This window comes from Tympanuchus pallidicinctus, unplaced genomic scaffold (assembly GCF_026119805.1).
Source record: "Tympanuchus pallidicinctus isolate F22 unplaced genomic scaffold, pur_lepc_1.0 scaffold13, whole genome shotgun sequence".
Lineage (NCBI taxonomy): Eukaryota > Metazoa > Chordata > Aves > Galliformes > Phasianidae > Tympanuchus > Tympanuchus pallidicinctus.
Window position 1 is genome coordinate 17,936,939 of NW_026294648.1, and position 17,334 is coordinate 17,954,272.

At 52.3% G+C, this 17,334-nt stretch overlaps 1 protein-coding gene across 2 annotated transcripts in view; it reads right to left on the bottom strand.

Annotated features, from left to right (window-relative positions):
- Nucleotides 1-17,334, bottom strand: part of EDA (ectodysplasin A) — a 56,530-nt gene that overhangs the window by 16,856 nt on the left and 22,340 nt on the right. For both annotated transcript variants that reach the window (XM_052673406.1, XM_052673405.1), the window contains exon 2: nt 6,814-6,916. In XM_052673406.1, the coding sequence (XP_052529366.1) occupies nt 6,814-6,916 (103 nt within the window). The remainder of the gene's footprint in view (nt 1-6,813; nt 6,917-17,334) is intronic.

Below are 17,334 nucleotides of genomic sequence, written 5' to 3' on the forward strand. Positions count from 1 at the left end.
AACAGCGACAGGCAGCTGTGATGCACTTTACAATGGTCTTTAATCAGATTAAAGGGAAAAAATCATCAGTTAGAGCTGCTCAACTGAACCGAAGCGAAGCAGGAGTGCAACAGACAGACGTAGGAGAGCAGCAGCACAGCGTGTGTCACATTGCCAGGTGTAAGCACCCCAATGCAGCAACAGGCCCAGCAGCAAGCCTGCAGGCAGCTCCCAGCTGTCCCTGCTGGCCGTGGTAACCCACCAAGCACTTTGCAACATCCCTCAAAACCATGCTGGGAGAACAGCTGAAACTCAAAGCTTTCATCACACCAGAGGTTCTCATTTGCACCGCTGCCTCAAAAGAACAGAAAAACTTCAGCAAACTGAAGCGTTGAAGGATTGGAGGCAAGAGGGGCCCCGCGGCTGGCAGCAGGGAAGAGCTGAGGTGGCAGCAGGCTCAACCCTCTGCGTGCGCCTACAGCACCGGCACGGCACTGCCAGCACGAGGGGCTGTGCAGGATCCTGACCCCATCAGGAGGGAGCACAGCACGGTGCTCCCCAGCACAGACCCCGTCCTGCCCCCAATTAGCTGCAGAGCCACCGCTGCTGGCAGAACATCGCTGCGCCGGCTTCTCAGAACAGCACAAAACCAATCGCACATAAATCTCCGCCCCTCGTAGCTCCGCTCCCACACCATCAGTCCCAGCCAAGTTCCTGGGGCTCACAGCAGAACCTGCGGCCGTCACATTTCATCTCTCTGCACTCTCGCTGGCTATGGAAGAATATGATGTGCTTTTGTTTCCCTTCGGGCGCTGCGGGTGGATTCCAAGAGCTGGATCTTTGAGCGGAGCTGACAAACAGCATTACTATTTCCAATTCGAGGATCTCAAGGCTGCTTTTTGGCTGGCCGGCCTCGCAACGCTTGTTTTCTACACACCGCTGCACCCTATTGCTTACTTTATCAATACCACATATTTGAATGCAACTATTTAAAGCGTGGTATTACAGCTGTGTTTTTATTTTGTTTGTTTTATTCGGTTGTTGCTTAACACAAAACATTCTGGCATTTTAAGTCACATCCCACTAAGATAAACAAGTAACATATGTCCCGAATTCCTGCAGAAGCGATTCCCCAGCAGTGCTGCTGCAAGGTTGGAGCTGAGTGGAGGGAAGATGCTCTGCAATGGGTCATTTCCAATGCACTCTAAGACAGCCAGGCCTGAGGAACCAGAGCAGGCAGGAGGAAACCCATCCAGCCCTCCTCTCTCTGCGCAAGCCGACATGGTTCTCCTTCTTCCTGCCTGCAACCTCATTGCACTGCAAACTTCTGCATTGTTCTGAGCTGTTCTGATGGTTTTAATGACGCAGAGCTGCACAGGCTCTGTTGCTGATGCAAACATGCGTGCACGTGTGCTCACGTTTGGAGGAACCTGAAAAGGAGCTGAAAGAAACCCAAGGGAGAGACAGAGACCGCGTCTTGGGAAGCCTGCACCTTCACTGACAGCATTCTGACCCAGCACAGCACTACCTGGCTCTGCCCCACTCCATCCATTCACATCACCGCAGTCAGATGAATGAGCGCTGAGCTGAGCCCTGCTCACATTCACAGCACCAATAGCTATACATCACTGCCAACAAAGCCCTAATGAAAACATGGAATTGTCGTGCCTCATTCACAGCTTTTTCCCCAAAGAGCTCCTCGCTGGTGCTGTTCTGCAGCTTTGTGCAACTTCTCCTATTTTATGGTGAATGTATCTGGTCTCGTATAACCGAGCGGGTTTTTAACGAGCGCACAGACAGGCCACAACTGAAGGCAGCTCCACAATTCCATCGCCAGAGCTGCAGCTCTGTGTTTGGCTATTCAGTCCCACCCTGACTGCCACGGACTGAAAATAAGGGCATTCATACAATGACAGAATGGCTCAGGCTGGAAGGGACCTCAAGGATCAGCAAGTGCCAACACCTCTGTCACAAGCAGGGCTGCCAGCAAACCAGATCAATACTATTCTGTCCCAAATCTGCAGAAGGCAGAGCGTGCAGTCGCCAAGCAGACCCTGAGCAGCATCCCCAGCCGTTTGGAGAGGTATGCACCCAACAGCCAGCTCTCACAGCAGCACAACTCAGTGACCAGATGGACCACAGCACCACGCGCCTGCAGAGCGCTGCAGGGCCATGGCCAGCAAGCAGAGCGTGCACAGAAATCAAAGCTCAGCTGCAAACACTTCCCAAGGACAGACAATAGAGCCTCCGGCACACTGTGGGGAAGGAATCACCAGCCACCAGTCCAAGTCAGCCTTTACAATGCCTGGTACGTGGCATTCACGGTCCAGATGCACACATAGCTCAGATGCAATCACACTCCCGCCCTGCTGTAACATCTGTTCTCTTCTCATTAGCCAGGGCCATGCTTTGTAACAGAAGAAACTGAGATTCTCAAGCGTCAGCATTTGACCAGAGGCGTTATGAAAAGCCCCAGTTTTCACAAGTGGAGTTCATATGGAGTCACCAATTACTTCTAATGATACTGGTCCCTGCTCAACACGCAGCTTTAAGAGAAGTTTCAAAGAGTAGTTCAAGTTCCAGCACAGCCTGCTGCAGCACACGGCGCTGGGTTTGCGCTGAGGATCTGGGCAGGACAGGACTGAAACCCATCCAAAAGCTGAATCAGCACAAGGACCTGAATGCACGGCCTGGATGGAGTTCTGAGCACAGAATTCTCTCTCAAGCCTTCCAAGTTTCCTCTGCATCTCAGAATCTTGCTGTCCTCCCACCTTACCCACACCGGACAGGAGATGAATGGGGAGGGACCAGAGCAAGAGGACACACACACAGAGCTGCATCCTATCACAGCTGTGGGAATATTGAAGAAGCAAGGCTTCTTTTGGAACAGTGCAGGTCACAGCTGGAAGGGATGCTACCGGGGGTAGCCATGCACATCAGAGCTCAGTGAGCACTTTGTAGCTCCATTGGTTTGCAGACCTCCTCACCTCTGATGCAGTACAGCCTCACCCAAACACCACCAACACACACTGCTGGGATGCACCTCCCTGCTGCAGAAAGTGACTCCAAACCCTTTGAGCTGGCATCTCTGCTCTTCCCAGACTCCCATGGAACATCCCTGAGATGATGCCTCTGCTGCAGGACGGCCAGGGCTGCCTGAGGGAGGCTTCAGCAAAGGTCATTAATGGATACTGTGATGGATTTGGCCTCAAAGTGGTTTCAGAATTCAAGAGTAATTTCAGAAGAACTGAGCTCCAAGCAGTCTGAGCCGAGGATGAGCTAAAAATGTTTCTGCTGTCTGTGCACTGCCTTACATGTCACACCTGGTGCTAGAGGATTCCTTGAACACAACTTCCACCTCCGTTTGTTTGCAGCAACGGGTCGGTGTTTGTGTGCCACTGCTGCAAGAGAGCTGAGGACCACCACCTGGATGTCACTCTGAACGTTCCAACAGCTGTTAAGCTTCTCTGGATGCGTCCCTGTGGAAACAGCAGTTAGAACAGCACAGACACCAGGCTGTGATCTACAATCAGGTTACTGCATTTGTAGCCACCAATCTTCCTGGCAGAGCAGTGCCTGAGCTGTGTGAGCCACAGGTAGCATGCCCCATTACAACAAGTGCAGGTGCACCATAGGCAAGGGGCTGTAAGGGATTTGTGGGCTCAGTTTTAACCGTGGTAACAGAAAGTACTGACAGCGTCAGCACGGGGAGGTGACGGCCCTCACACGTGAGGACTCAACGTCTGCTCTGGCATAGCTTAACTCCTCCTGGTTTGGGGGAAATCACAGAGAAATTCGGGGGAAACCAGAGAAGATCAAGTGTGTTCTGGTGAGGTGGCTCTTCTGGGACCGTCTCCTCCGCTCCAGTATCCAGGAAATGCTCTTTATTTACGGAGAGCTCATCGCCATGGTTTCCGAGCACAATAAGGCTCTATCGCCCTTCATCCATCTGCGTTTCTGAGAATCCCTGGGCTGCAGGGAATTGCACGGGGCCGGCACAAAGGAACTGATTGTTCTGGGCTCTGCAGTCGGAGGGCTGCATCTTCCCTTTCCAACGGAGAGGAAGCGAGCAGGAAAAGTCCCTCTGTGACCTCAGTGCACAACAGAGCGCCGCGCACCGACCTGCGTCGTAACCCGGGGACGGCTGGGCACCCTGCTGACCCTGCACTCTGCAGCCCTGGGTGTGAGGGCAGCAGCCCAAGAGCCCTTGGTATTCCCACCCCAGCGAAACCCACCAGCAGCACTGAAACTCGTTGCTCGTTGAGGACTTTCCTCGGCGGCAATGACTGCCAAAGCAGTAGGAACCCAAGTGTTGTCAGCTAAGGACAGTGCCCCAGCTGCCACGCTCCCCATCAAAGGGCAGGGAACAATCAGCCGTGTTTCTCACCAAGCACACAAGGAACAAACCTAGGAAAGGGATTAAAAACACAAAGAAGGGCCAACCCCAAACCAAACAGCACAAACCAACCAGACCAGGAAAGCAGCACTGCAGGGATCTCACTGGGAACAGAGATGAAAGTAGGAGAAAAAGAAACTACTTTTTTGTTGTTTTTTTTTTTTTTTAAGCATGTTTTTTTAAAGAGTCCTATTGACATCTGCTTTGTAAATGTTCTGTCATTATTTATAACCTCAAGAGCACGGAATTGTCTCTGTACTTACAACCATGCTACTCCCATATTCTGGCTTTGTTAGCAAAGAGCCAGCAGCGCTTTTACTGCAGCTCTGGGAATAGAGATCTAACATTTCATACACAGTTTATTTAAAAGTGGACTAATTTAACATTCTTGATGGTTCCTTTTAGCACAACTGTTGCTAATTACCAGCTCCAGAATGATTTGTCCATCTGGGAGCTGCAGCAGTTCCACAGCAGCATAAATACACCGAGATGGAAAGGACGGAGGGGAAAAGAGGAGATGCTGCAGAGGGACGGGGTGGAGCAGGGTAAGGCAGGTGGAGTTGGTAGCACAGGGCACTGCGAGGAGAGTGCTGGGCTCCCTGAAGAGCAGAGAGAAGCGGCTGCAGCTCTCAGTGGTGCAAGCTTGATTTTGGCAGCACGTGGATGGGCATCAGGCCCACGGCCAGGCAAGGCAGCCCCATGGCAGCCTCCTCCCTAATCCTGCTCCTCCCAGGACATGACCCTGGCTTTGTTCAGGTGCTTCCAGGGCACCAACCAGCATTAAGCCCATGCACTCATCAGCCATGAGCATCCCAGCCCCCTCAGCATCCCAGCCTCCTGCCCCAAGGACAGATGGGACCAACTCTGCCCCCTCCTCCAAATGCCCCACTCACTGCCAAAGCAGTGGAGGCTCATTTTCCTAAAAGAAAAAGAACAGCTTTTAGGAAAGCAGCCACATTCTCTTCCCAGTGTCACATCCCGTGTTCCCATCTCGCTGCCCAGCGCAGGGCTGGTGCAGTGGGAAGGGCAGCAGCTGTGTGCCACCCTGCCCAGTGCTTCGGGCTGCACATGGCAAGGGACTCAGAGGGTCCCCAGACCAATTTTGGACAAGTATTCTCAAGGCCTCAATGGAAGGCACACCCGCTTCCTCCTGGGATCTGCAGTGCATCCACTTTTATCTTCTGGGGGCTCTTTGGAGACCAAAGGTTTGAGCAGCTTTGCAAAACTCATGGAGAAAACAGTGATGCCATACCAGTATCATTGGTTTGTACATATATTTTCAAATGAGTCACTTTCCTTCTGTGAAAAACAGATTCCTGCACGCAAACCTAAAACAAACCCCAGCAATCGCACGGGGTAGAATGCGGTTTTGTTTGTTTATTGACTTCATGGCTGTTAGCAGAACAGTCCCTTCCCTGGCAGCTGACACTTGTTAAATGCCTCTCTACCCAATAAAACTGCGATAGCCAAACACTAGCTAATTGCTTGCTAATGTAACCCCTTCTGCTAAGCTCACCAGGACACAACCCATCACTATGGCAACTCTGCCCATCCCCATCACCTCACACAGTCAAAATATAACTTCCAAGCAGACACGGTGGGAGCACGCTGCACTGCAGGGATGGCTGAGCCCTGCAGCACACGTGGGAAGGCTGCAGCAGTGCTACGAGAGGGGCACGCTCTCACTTCGGCACAACAGTGAGGGAAAAGCCTCCATCAGCTTTCAGCAGCTCCTGCTCACCGCACAGCTCTCTGCACATCTGTCAGCATGAAGCCGGCGTTCTGACAGCCCCGTGGACCAGACTCATCCCCCAAACATCTGCTGGCAGCACCGTGCACGCAGCTCACATGGAGTGGAAGCTGCTCCCGTATCACCCCATGTCCCACGCACCAGCCCAGCTCCATCACAGATGTCAGCAATGGGCTCCGCTGCCCGTGGCTTCCAGGTTAAAGATTAAACGTGTGCTTTCAAAGATAAACACACGCTTTGAAGCCACCTGAGATCCTCCAGCGTGCTTGAAACCCTATTAGAGAACAGCTAACGTTCTGCGATGCAGATGTTCGCAGTCATTTGATAGACAGTGAAGAGCTACTTGATGATCTACAGCTAACAGGCCAACAGAGCAACAAATATGGGCATACAAGTACAAACAGTTACCTGGAATGAGCACAGAGCCTCGAGTATTGTGGAAGAATTAAGGACAAGGACACCCAGTAGCACTACTGTGCACAAGTTCACTAGGCCTAGGACGTAGGAATAGGACTGCTGGAATTAGCACCCTGGAAGGCAATCAAAATCATACAGAAACTGCTATACATCACGAATGCTGTTTGTTTTCTCCTTTACAAACAGAATTCTGCGTATAACCATGATAAGAAGGAAAAGGTCCTTATGCTTGGTCCCTTGGTGAGAAGACAAGGAACACAGCAGGACTCACCATCTGGGCCCTCGCTGCCCTTACTCCTCTTGTTCCGGCGCACACGTCTGCCTTCTCCAACATGCAGCTTTTCTTCAGGGTGAAAGAAGTTCAGCAAGGCCAGCTGCAAGACAAGGACAAGGTTAAGGCTGCTGGAGATGCCCAGGCATCCAAGCAGGCGGGCACATCGATGCACAGCACAAGGCAGAAGATGAAGCTGGGCATTTCCCAACGGGGCTGAGCTGCACCAGAAGAGTTATTTCTGTTCCCTATTTGGTAACCCAGTAAAAACCACCTTGCTGCCTGCAGCCAACACGCAGATCATGGAGGGTCGAGCTGGAAATAAGCAAAAGCCCCAAACGCTGATGCAATCGCTTTTAATTATCCTTTGCAAAACTTGCTCAATCCTGGAGCTCTCACCAGTACTGCTCACTGCCAGTAAGTTTTCCTCTCCCAAGCTCCCTTCTGTAAGCCTCATTAGCTACTGAGATTCAGAGGTCTTCAGGGACCTTTAAATCCAATTCAGCATACCACATCATTAACACTTTAAACCTAGGACAAGTACATGGTTATAACACGGCTTTTGCCAAGAGGGAAACGTTTCTCCGCAGCAATCTCCTGTTGGTGGAGAGCACTCACTGCCATCAGAGCCCCGTGATGGTCAGCAGCACACAGCCCAGCAGCACAGCTGTGGCAGCAGCCCATTGCTGGGGGCATTCCTCCATGCGCTCCTGCTCCACAGAACAGGAGACTGCATGTCAAGGCCAGGCTGGATGGGGCTGTGGGCAACCTGGGCTAGAGGGAGGTGTCCCTACCTATAGCAGGGGGTTGGAACTGGGTGATCTGAAAGGTCCCTTCCAACCCAAAGCATTCTATGATTCTGTGGCAGCCACCTCCTTCAGCCTGCACTGCACTGCTGGTGACCTGGATGGGGTTTTCCTCCTCACGCTGAAGGAACTCGGTTGCATTTATTGGTCCACAAACACACACCCACACCAAACATGCACCCATCTAAGGAAGGAACAAAGAGGCTTCCAAAAGCAGCACCAAAGCTTATCAGCACAGAGAACAAAACCCAGCGCATCAAAGCAGCCTTTAAATAGCAGGGAAGAACCAACCCCTTTCATGGATGAGCAGCTACAAGGGCAGTGTATGAAGCTACAGGCCACAAAAGCCCCTGCTAGGGTCAGTTTGGGACCCCTGCTGCCCACACTGGGCACACTGTGCTCACCCAGCTACAAGAGCAAAAAAAGGAAAAAAAACCAGTGATTGTAAAACCCATTCAAAGTTTTCATTGCCCCACTCCTTCCCCCTCTTTTGTAAGCGTGTGATCTCCAGGGAACAACGCACAAAAGGGGACTGAAGGACAAGGAGGTGGAACTGCTAACCCTGTGGATCCCCTGCCCTCTCTCCATCACCGTACAAAGTCAGTCTTAGGAAAATAACAGAACTTATTGCTTATGGCAGCGATGGCAGCCACAGCAGCTGTGAGCAGTCTGAGAACAGTTCCAATGAAAGAAAGCTGTCTGGCAGAACTGACTGCAGCCTGGACTGCAAACTGACACAACTGGTGCGGGGAAAAAAGATGTACAGAGCAGCCTGGCCTGAGACTGCTTCTGCAACATTCATTAGTGCAAACAGCAGCACTGAGCTCCAGGAAGTGACACGCAGGGGCTTAGAGAGGTTTTCCTCGGGATGGAAGAGGAACATCAGCACTGCTTTCAGGTCACTGGACATTAGGAACAATTTCTTCTCCATAAAGCGGTCAGGCGTTGACACGGCTGCCAGGGAGCAGTGGGGTCACCGTCCCAGAGGAGTTCAGAACTCTGGGGATGGGCAGTGAGGGATGCAGGCATGGACGTGGTAGGGGGGTGAGCATCCGAGAGGGCTTTTCCAGCCCCAGCGATGCTCTGGTTGCACGGAGCTGTGCTCCCAGCAGCACACACAGCATGGCACGGCCAGAAAAGCTCCAGCAAAAAAGCTGCCCAGAGCCATGCTCCCCACTGCCCCTACCCACCATACAGCTCTCAGACACAGAACTCACACCCACACGGGTGGAAACAGCGCTCGGGTCCAGCACAGCTGTGTGGGGCTGAAGAGCCAGAGATGCTCCTCCCATCCGCCACCCCTGAGATGTGACTAACAGCAGCACCCTGCTCACGGGTCTGCAGCTCTCAGCCTGGCCGTTGGGCTGCACTCTGCCTTGAATTAACCTCACCTACCCTCTTGTTTTCCACTTGTCTCCAAGAGCGGAGGCTGTACCAGCAGAAAGTTGCAGGTGTTTGCCACCCAGCTTGCAAAACACAGCGCAGCCACTGGGACAGATGCAGGGAGAGACATCATCTCCAGGCAGAACACTCACCAGGACGGCGTCACAGCACAGATGTACTGCAAAGGACCCTTCCCACCATGAGCAATGAGGGTTGAACCATAGAACATCCAGTGTTGGAAGGGGACCGCAAGGATCAGAGTCCAACCCTTGGCTCCATACAGGACCACCCAAAAAACAGCCCTGCAAATACACCTGCAGCCAAAGCAGCAGCAGCTCCTGCTGGACTTTTGCTACAGCTACACACAAAGCTGGAGGCATCAGCACTCCCATGCAAAGGCCTGAAACGGCCAACACCGTGTAAACCCATTATGACTCCCTATGTTTAATCACCAAGATCTCTCTGGGAAGGTCAAACAGCAAAGAGAGGAAAAACCCCCAGGGGAAAACATACCTCAAAATAACCTGCGGAACAATAGCCCAAAGCACGCCCTGCTGCAATGAATCAGTGATACCTTGCTTTCTGTCAGCAGAATAAAGCAAACACAAAGGCGTGCACACAAAAGCACTGGTTCGCTCTGCAGCAACATGCAGAACCTCTCTGGAAACACCAAACAATAACACTCTGGAATGCCATGAGAACACAATAGGAATTACCAAAATAACGTCGCCTGCAGTTACTCAGAAGCCAATCTGGTTTGTAAGAAAGGACTCTGCAAAAGGAAGAATAAAGACATTTTATTGTGTATTATATATATATATTTATACACACACACATATATATATATAAATACATTTTAAAGGTACCATAAATTGGAATCTTTCTTCAGGATATAAGACCCAGATGGAGCATCGTTAGGGCTGGATATATAAACTACAAGCAATAAGGAAAAGCAAGGCAGCGCTGGGATATATAAATACTAGCAAAGGTTTGGGGGTTTAATTGCACCCCTGTGCAACACCACGCATCACATCAGAACAAAGACCCACTGGGCACCACAATCCAAAGGGTCAAACTGCTCCCAAGGGGGAAGCAGGGAGGCACCGAGCCCTCCTCACCCTCACCACCAAACGCTGCCCTTCTCATTCAATTCACGCTCATTTGCAGCTTTGCAGATCAGCGGCGTGAGGACGGGGAGCCACCCGGAGCTCCTCGGAGCCGTTCCCTGCGAGCGCTGCCGCTGCTTTTTGGCTCTGGAGGTCAGCAGGCACAGCCTGCGGTTCCAGCAGCAGCTCCCTGAATCGCAGCCCATTGTCCTACAGCAGGAATTCGCCCGTGGTGACACGTGGTGTCAAACCCGAAGGAGATCATTTATTTTCAAACAGGCTGGAGAAAAAAAAGAAAAAAAAAAGAAGTTTGGGGAGCAGCTTTGTTGTTTGTTTTTTTTTTTTATACCAAAGAAGCCATTCAACATATTTTCGGCTTTGTTTTTTTGTCATCGTGACTCGTTCTTATAAAAACGCAAGGAGAGAAAGAGTAAACAATTCGCATTTCAACATGACAAAACACGACAAGAATTTACACACGCCGTGTTTGTCAGCCCGGCCCCGAATGCAAAGTTCCTGAAACGTGAGCTATGCTGTGAGCCAACGCCTGGGCAGAGCTGAGCTGCCACCAGCCCACAGCTGCGCCCTGCCTGGGCTGGGGGCTCAGATCCTCCCCTGGGGGGCTGCACACAGCAGGATGCTCCATCCCTGGAGCTGCGTCCTGGGCAGCCTGAGAGCTGCTGGCCCACTGCAGCGGATGGAAACGGATGGGTTTTGGGGGCCCTTCCCACGTCAGCCGTTCTGTGGTTCTCATCTCCTTCACAAAGCTTCAGTCACCAGCCTCCCTTGCCCAAAACCCTTCTCGCCTTATGGCTCCACCTCTCAGCGCTCCCTGCCATCCTTCCCCCTGCATGGCAGCTGGGTTGCTGTGCCAGCTATTCACGCTGCAGCCCGAGGTCCCACAGGCACAGAACAGAAGCTCTTGAATCGACAGGGGAAAAAAAGGCAAAGAAAAACACAATTCCCTCTCGTTCTCATCTCCACATGAGGATCCTCACTGAGGCTGTTGGACTGGACAGCCGTCTTTAAACACTTTACCTCCCAAAGCCACGAGGCAAAGGAATTTCTGCAAACAACATTTTCTAGAATCATAGAATTGGCTGAGTTAGCAAGGGAGCTTTAAAGGTCATCTAACCCAACTGCCCTGCAATAAGCAGGGACTTTTCCTACCCATTTTGAGACATTCTGTGTGGGGCCTGGAATCACAGAATGGCCTGGGTTGAAAAGAACCACAGTGCTCATCCAGTTCCAACCCCCTGCTGCGTGCAGGGTCGCCAACCAGCAGCCCTGGCTGCCCAGAGCCACATGCAGCCTGGCCTTGAATGCCTGCAGCGATGGGGCATCCACAGCCTCCTTGGAGCTGCACTTCACCATCATGTGGGTCCCTTCCATTTTGAGACGCCCCACGAACCACTTCAGGAGATGAAAGCTGCAGAGATGCCACTGAGCTCAGGCCAAGCGATCCGGGCAGACTGCGCCGACAGAGGGATGGAGCATTCCTGCCCAGAGCTGAGCAGCCTCTCAGCACAGCACTGCGCAATCAGGGCTTTAAACACGAACCCACCAAGTCCTGCTCTTGGGTCTTCGAGGCACTGCGGTAATATAAAGTGATTAGACAACAATAAAAGAGGGAGGGAGCATATTTTCCTAAGATTTTATTGGTATTTTAACTTCATTACTCGGGAAAGCTACTGCGTTTTTCAGCACAGAGCATTCAACAAAGTTGCCGGTTATCAGTTCAAGGCTCGTTACCAGCCAATACTCACACACAATTAATGGTCATTAGAGGCTACAACGCAGCTCATAAACTATCCTGCAGAGCTGAGCTAGGACCGAGCAGCCTGACTCTGCTCCTCCTCAGGGCAGCACTTACTGCACAGGGAGGAGATGGTCAGAACCCACTTGGAGCAGAGGGGCAACCCCACAGGGATCCTGACACCACTTCAAAGAATGGCTTCGGTTGGAGGGGACCTTAAAGGTCATCTCACTCCAACCTGCTGCCCTGGGCTGGCTGCCACCCATCAGATCAGGCAGCCCAGGGCCACATCCAACCTGGCCCTGAATCCTGCAGGCATGGGGCACCCACGGCCCTCCAAGCAAAAACAGCCACAAGCATCCCTGTCTTCAAAGCAAAAGCACTTCTCCCTCCACAGTGTGGTGCTGGCTCACGGTGCTTTCACAGCTATTTCAGCTTTGCACAGCTAATCAAAGCGCCTCCTGCACATCCCATAAATTTAGCCGAGTTTAACGTGCAACGTCCCATGTATTTATATTTCTACCATTAACTCATTTCTACTTTTCAAACACAGCTAACTGCTAACTGTAGTTAATGGCACGCTCACGTTATAGAAGAGAGAACAGATGAATGCCTTCTGTATGACTCAGAGCTGCTCACCATCCTGCCATGCTGCAGAACCCCTCAGTGATGCCACAGTGGGGATGGAGCAGGGCAAGACACTTCCATACCATTCACTGGACACCTCAGCCCAGGGTTTGCAAGTTAAGCACAGACCACTGAGGGATCTTTCTTAGATATTTCAGGCTGATCGCCAGCAAGAGCAGCCTGCTGGAGGGCAACATTTGTGCAGCCCTGGGTGCAGAGGTGCCGCTGGGATCAGCAATGGGAGTTGGCCTCTGCTGGCTTAGGAAAGCAGTCCAACCCTCCTCCTATGATGGCTCCTTCGTGGCCTAGGGGAATGCAACTATGACTGCTCATCCATACCAGCAGTTGTTTTTACACAGCTTCAGCCCAGAGGGGGAGTGAAAGCCATACGGAAGCCTCAGCATTGCAACCACGAGCTCCACAGACAGCGCTGAAGGGAACGGACCTTGAGAGCTGCCAAGGGGAGATGGAAACAGACCCATGCCAGCTGCAGAGAACAACAGTGCTGCGAGCCCCAAGGCCTGCCCTCCAGGTGGTGGTGAGGTGAGGGAGGCTGTGACTACAGGAACTCCATCCCCACGGGGACAGGAGCTGCTCTGGCTGGCACCTCCATCACCGCCTCTCGTGCTCAACGCAGGCTGGCCGTGCACAAGCATTGATGCTCCAGCCCCACGGCACGCTGCAATGTTGGGTTCAATTGACTGCACCTGTTGGCACGGGAAGGGAAAGCTAAAAACACAACCCAGATGTTGGGGGAGAACGAGGTCAACGCTGAGTTTAACACCATGCAGGAAGACACCTGTGCTGAATTTCTTAATGGTAGCGGCACTAAGAGGTTCCTGCTGCAGGCAGACCTGCAGAAACCCAACCCCGCTCTGGGAACACGCTGGTAAAAGGGCTGAGAAGAATCAGTGTCAGCGCAAGGTATGGGCCTCAAATCAGTTCCTTTCCTCTCCCAAGGAAATCAGATTTAGCTGTGAACCAGCGCCAGACAGAGATCTGCTGTCTATTAGCACGAATTCTCAGTTTTTCACATTTTAATTAGCCTTCATAGTCTTTTTCAGCCCCATTTTGAGCCAGCTGGGCTGTGTCCCCCTCCATATGGAGGTCACAGCTTCTCCTCTCGCACATCAATAGCAATGCTTTCCTCATCCTCCCACCAAAGCCCTCGCAGGCTGCAGAGCGCAGCGCAGTGCCACCAACCCAACGCCATGCACACCTTCCCCATTCTGCCTTCCCCCATCTGCACTCTGCCTCCCCACCACTGCAGCCCCAGCACAGCCTGGAGCCACATCAGCTCCTCACAAACTCTGGATATCTTCAATGTCTCAACATCTTCTTTTTTTTTGCTGTCAACTTTTAAAACTTTTATTTTTTCCCTTTGTTGCTCCGTAACAAAACAAAGACTTCCTGTTGGAGCGCATCTTTACTTTCAGCATGAGGGCTTTCAAACCCTATTTTCTAAATCTGGATGCTCAACCAGGCCCTTGGCTGTGATTAATTCTATGACATTTCACTGGAAGGAGAGGCAGAAGGGAAGGAAACAGGAGGAGGACTTCAAGTAGTCCAAGCCAAACAGTATCACCATAAAAGAAAACCAAGTGCACTGTATGTGTGGCAACCACCAAACACCCAGCCAGGAGCCAGGCCAGCAGCAGCACAGCAGCTGGGGCTGCCATCGGTTTCAGTGGCACCACTGCGCTGGGATGGCTGCAGAGCCACTGGTTTGGCTGCTGTTCTGACCCCCTAGGGGCACACAGCAGCTCAGCACATCCTTTCATTCCTTTATGAGACGCCTATTTCAGCAGGGAAGGTGAACAGCCACTCCCACAGGGTATCATGGTGCGAGGCAGCAACTGCCAGTTTAATTCTATCAAATTAACCTGCTAAAGAAATCACGCTTTGTTGCCTAATTAATCAGATCCATTGCAATTACTGTCAAAAGAGACTACGGCTGCATGCAAACACAACCAAGAGCTCTGACAGCGCTCACTCTGCCGTGGGGCACAGCAGCGCCAGCAAAGCAAATCCCCCAGCACCAACTGCACTGCTTTGGAAGCGAAAGGTCTCGTGCTTTTGGCAGCTCTCTCACCACAGGGCTGAGGTTTGTGCATCGCAGAGAGGAGGGGGAAAGCACTTCCCAGTGGGAAGATGCAGGGAGGATGATCAGTTGGAGGACGGAGGATCAGCCGGCATGCACTCAGCTGGGGTATGGGACTGGGGAACGGGAATGGCCCTCGAGGCCCTGCTCTTGAGAGCAGAGAGCTCCAAGGTTCTCCTCAGCACACGGCACCTGGGAAACCAATTACCTCATCCACAGATCAAGGCGATTCTTGCCAAAAATCCAAACTGTGTTTGTTTGGTTTCCCCGGCTGCCTGCGCCCTGCTGGAAGGAGTGATGTCCTGGAGCACACCGGACCTCAGCACCAGGGGGAATCCAGCATCCCCTTAGCATGGCCCTACGCCAAGCCAAGGCTGTGCTGTTGAGACCTGCTGAATGCTGGAGGGGTTGGGGTGGCTGAGGGCACCCAGGTGGTCTCTGTGCCCTGCCCGGATCCACAGCCCCAAACAGATACAGTCTGGGAAAGGAGATGTGATCTCATATGACACTATGGAATCCATGGGAAAAGAGCTGAGAATCCTTTGGGGACTTCAACTCATCCACACCTCCATTTTCCATACAATGCACGCAATCCATTATGATTCTGTGACGGTGCACAGTCGGTCCCAGGCACCCACAGTGTGCAGAGGCTGAGCCCCAGGGCTGCCCCATGCCTGCTGTGTAAGCTCCACACGGATCTGTAAGCAGAAAAACATCCCCCATTCACTCTCTGCGTGGAGGCCAAGGAGTGCTGCAATCAGGAGACAAGAGCCTCCCACGGCCCAGCAGCCTGGGCAGCAGCCACCAGAGCGCTAGCAAGTGCAATCTGGAGCTAACAGAGGAACTGCCTTCTCCTCTGGGCTAATAAAGCTCACGTACGAGGCTCAATCTCCGGCTGTGCGCGAGAGACGCAGCAAAGCAGTACAAGAAAGGAGAGGCGTTGGTTCGTTCTGCTTTCTGCAAGCCAAGCCTTTCTGCTTCCAGCTTTGATGTGCTGCAACAGAGAGAGCACGCCTTCTAAAGAGGCGAGCAGAGCAGCAGAAAGATGCTGTGCACAACGCATCGGCGCAGCTTTCACGACACCCGGGCTGCGGGACGTCAGGCCGGCCAGATGTTCCCATCTCGTGCGCCAGCCCAGCTGCAGCACAGCTGCCGGGAGCTGCTCCCAGGTTTGCACTTTGGGATGCAGACACACAGAGCCTTTGTAGGGTCCTGAGAGTTTGTCAAAGCGAATTTAGATATCGGGGTGTGATGCTGAGCTTGCAAAGGGGCTTCTGCTGCTCTGGGAGCTGCTTTCTGCAGAGCAGCAAAGCGAGGCACGGAAAGGTTAAGTGACTTTCTGGAGGTTAAAAATAAAAGAAAAAAACAAGCCAGGAAATAAAAATTTCATAAACACGGCCCGTGCCAAATTCCTGAAACGACAACTAAACAGGCTCACATCAACTGCAAGCTGGCTCTGAAGCCTTCTGTGATAGCAGTTCCACCAGCACGAGCCCAGCACAGCGCAGTGCCCCTGAGCTGCTCCTCCAGCACAGCCCATCACCCCCCGCACTGCTCCCGCCCAGGAAGCCTCAGCTGCTCTGTCTCTTTAACAATACATTTTATCGTTATCCTTTCTTCCTTTTTACCCAGCAAACTGCTGGGAAGCAGACGTGGAAGAAGCAAGTGCTGCTATGGATTGCTTTATGGCAGCTGCGAAGCTTCCTAGCCATCTGAGCGTGCCCTCGTGCCCACCTGTACACACACACAGATGCATCTCATACATGCATACATAGGCACACACCTTGGTGTGGCATATATGCTAGAGAGGTCTCATCCAGGCACTCTGCATGCCTTTGCTTAATGAGAAACACTGCTGCAGCAAAGAAAATTAGGAAAAAAAGCCCTCACTCCTGCAGCCAGGAAGCATTTTCCTGCTTTTCTGGGTGAGACCAACAGCTCCATGGCTTGGGGCTGAGGGTAAGAAAAGTTACTGTTTAAAGACAGACTTTTGCAACTGCTCCCAGTGTCATCCCAGGTCACCTCCTGGCCGTGGTGGGGACGTGGAATGGAGCAGAGCCTGGGGCAACGTGCAGCCCCACCTGCAGCGGGGGCAGCCCGCAGCCCCACAGCCCCCAGCACAGCCATGGGTGGGCAGCACACACCGAGGGGCTCCCGGAGACCTTAGCAGGCTGGAAACTGAAGGAGGATGGAAACTGTTTACTTTTTGCCAGGAAAAAGTATCAAATGTATCCTCACAGGGTTGGTTGCTTTTTTTTTTTGTTGTTTTTTTTTTTTTTTCAGGCAGCTTTGCTTGGGTTTGTTTGTTTCTGAAGCTGGCTTTCTAAATCATCCTAAACAGACAAAGAGGAACGGCGCAATGACCAGATACCCAAACAAAGAAAGGTTCTGCTGAGCACGTTTCAGTCTGAGCTCAGCCCACCAGAGCCTTTATTTCCCCTGGTACACATCAGATGGCACCCACACAAGTGGGCATTCCTTGTCCACAGCCCCATCCCTGCAGCATCAGCTGGGCAGAGCCTGCTTACAGGCATCGCGCTGTCAGATCTCTGCGCCATGAGATTTTATTCCCTTGACCCCTGGGAGCAGCCAGACTGGGAAAGGCTCCCAAATGAAAGGGATGTTTTACCAGAACTGTACATAAACAGGCAGCAGAGGAGGCGAGATGCTGCTGGGAACTGCAAAAGGCAACTGAAAAGATAGATAAAGCAGAAGGACGTCTCAGACAGTTGTCTGCATTGG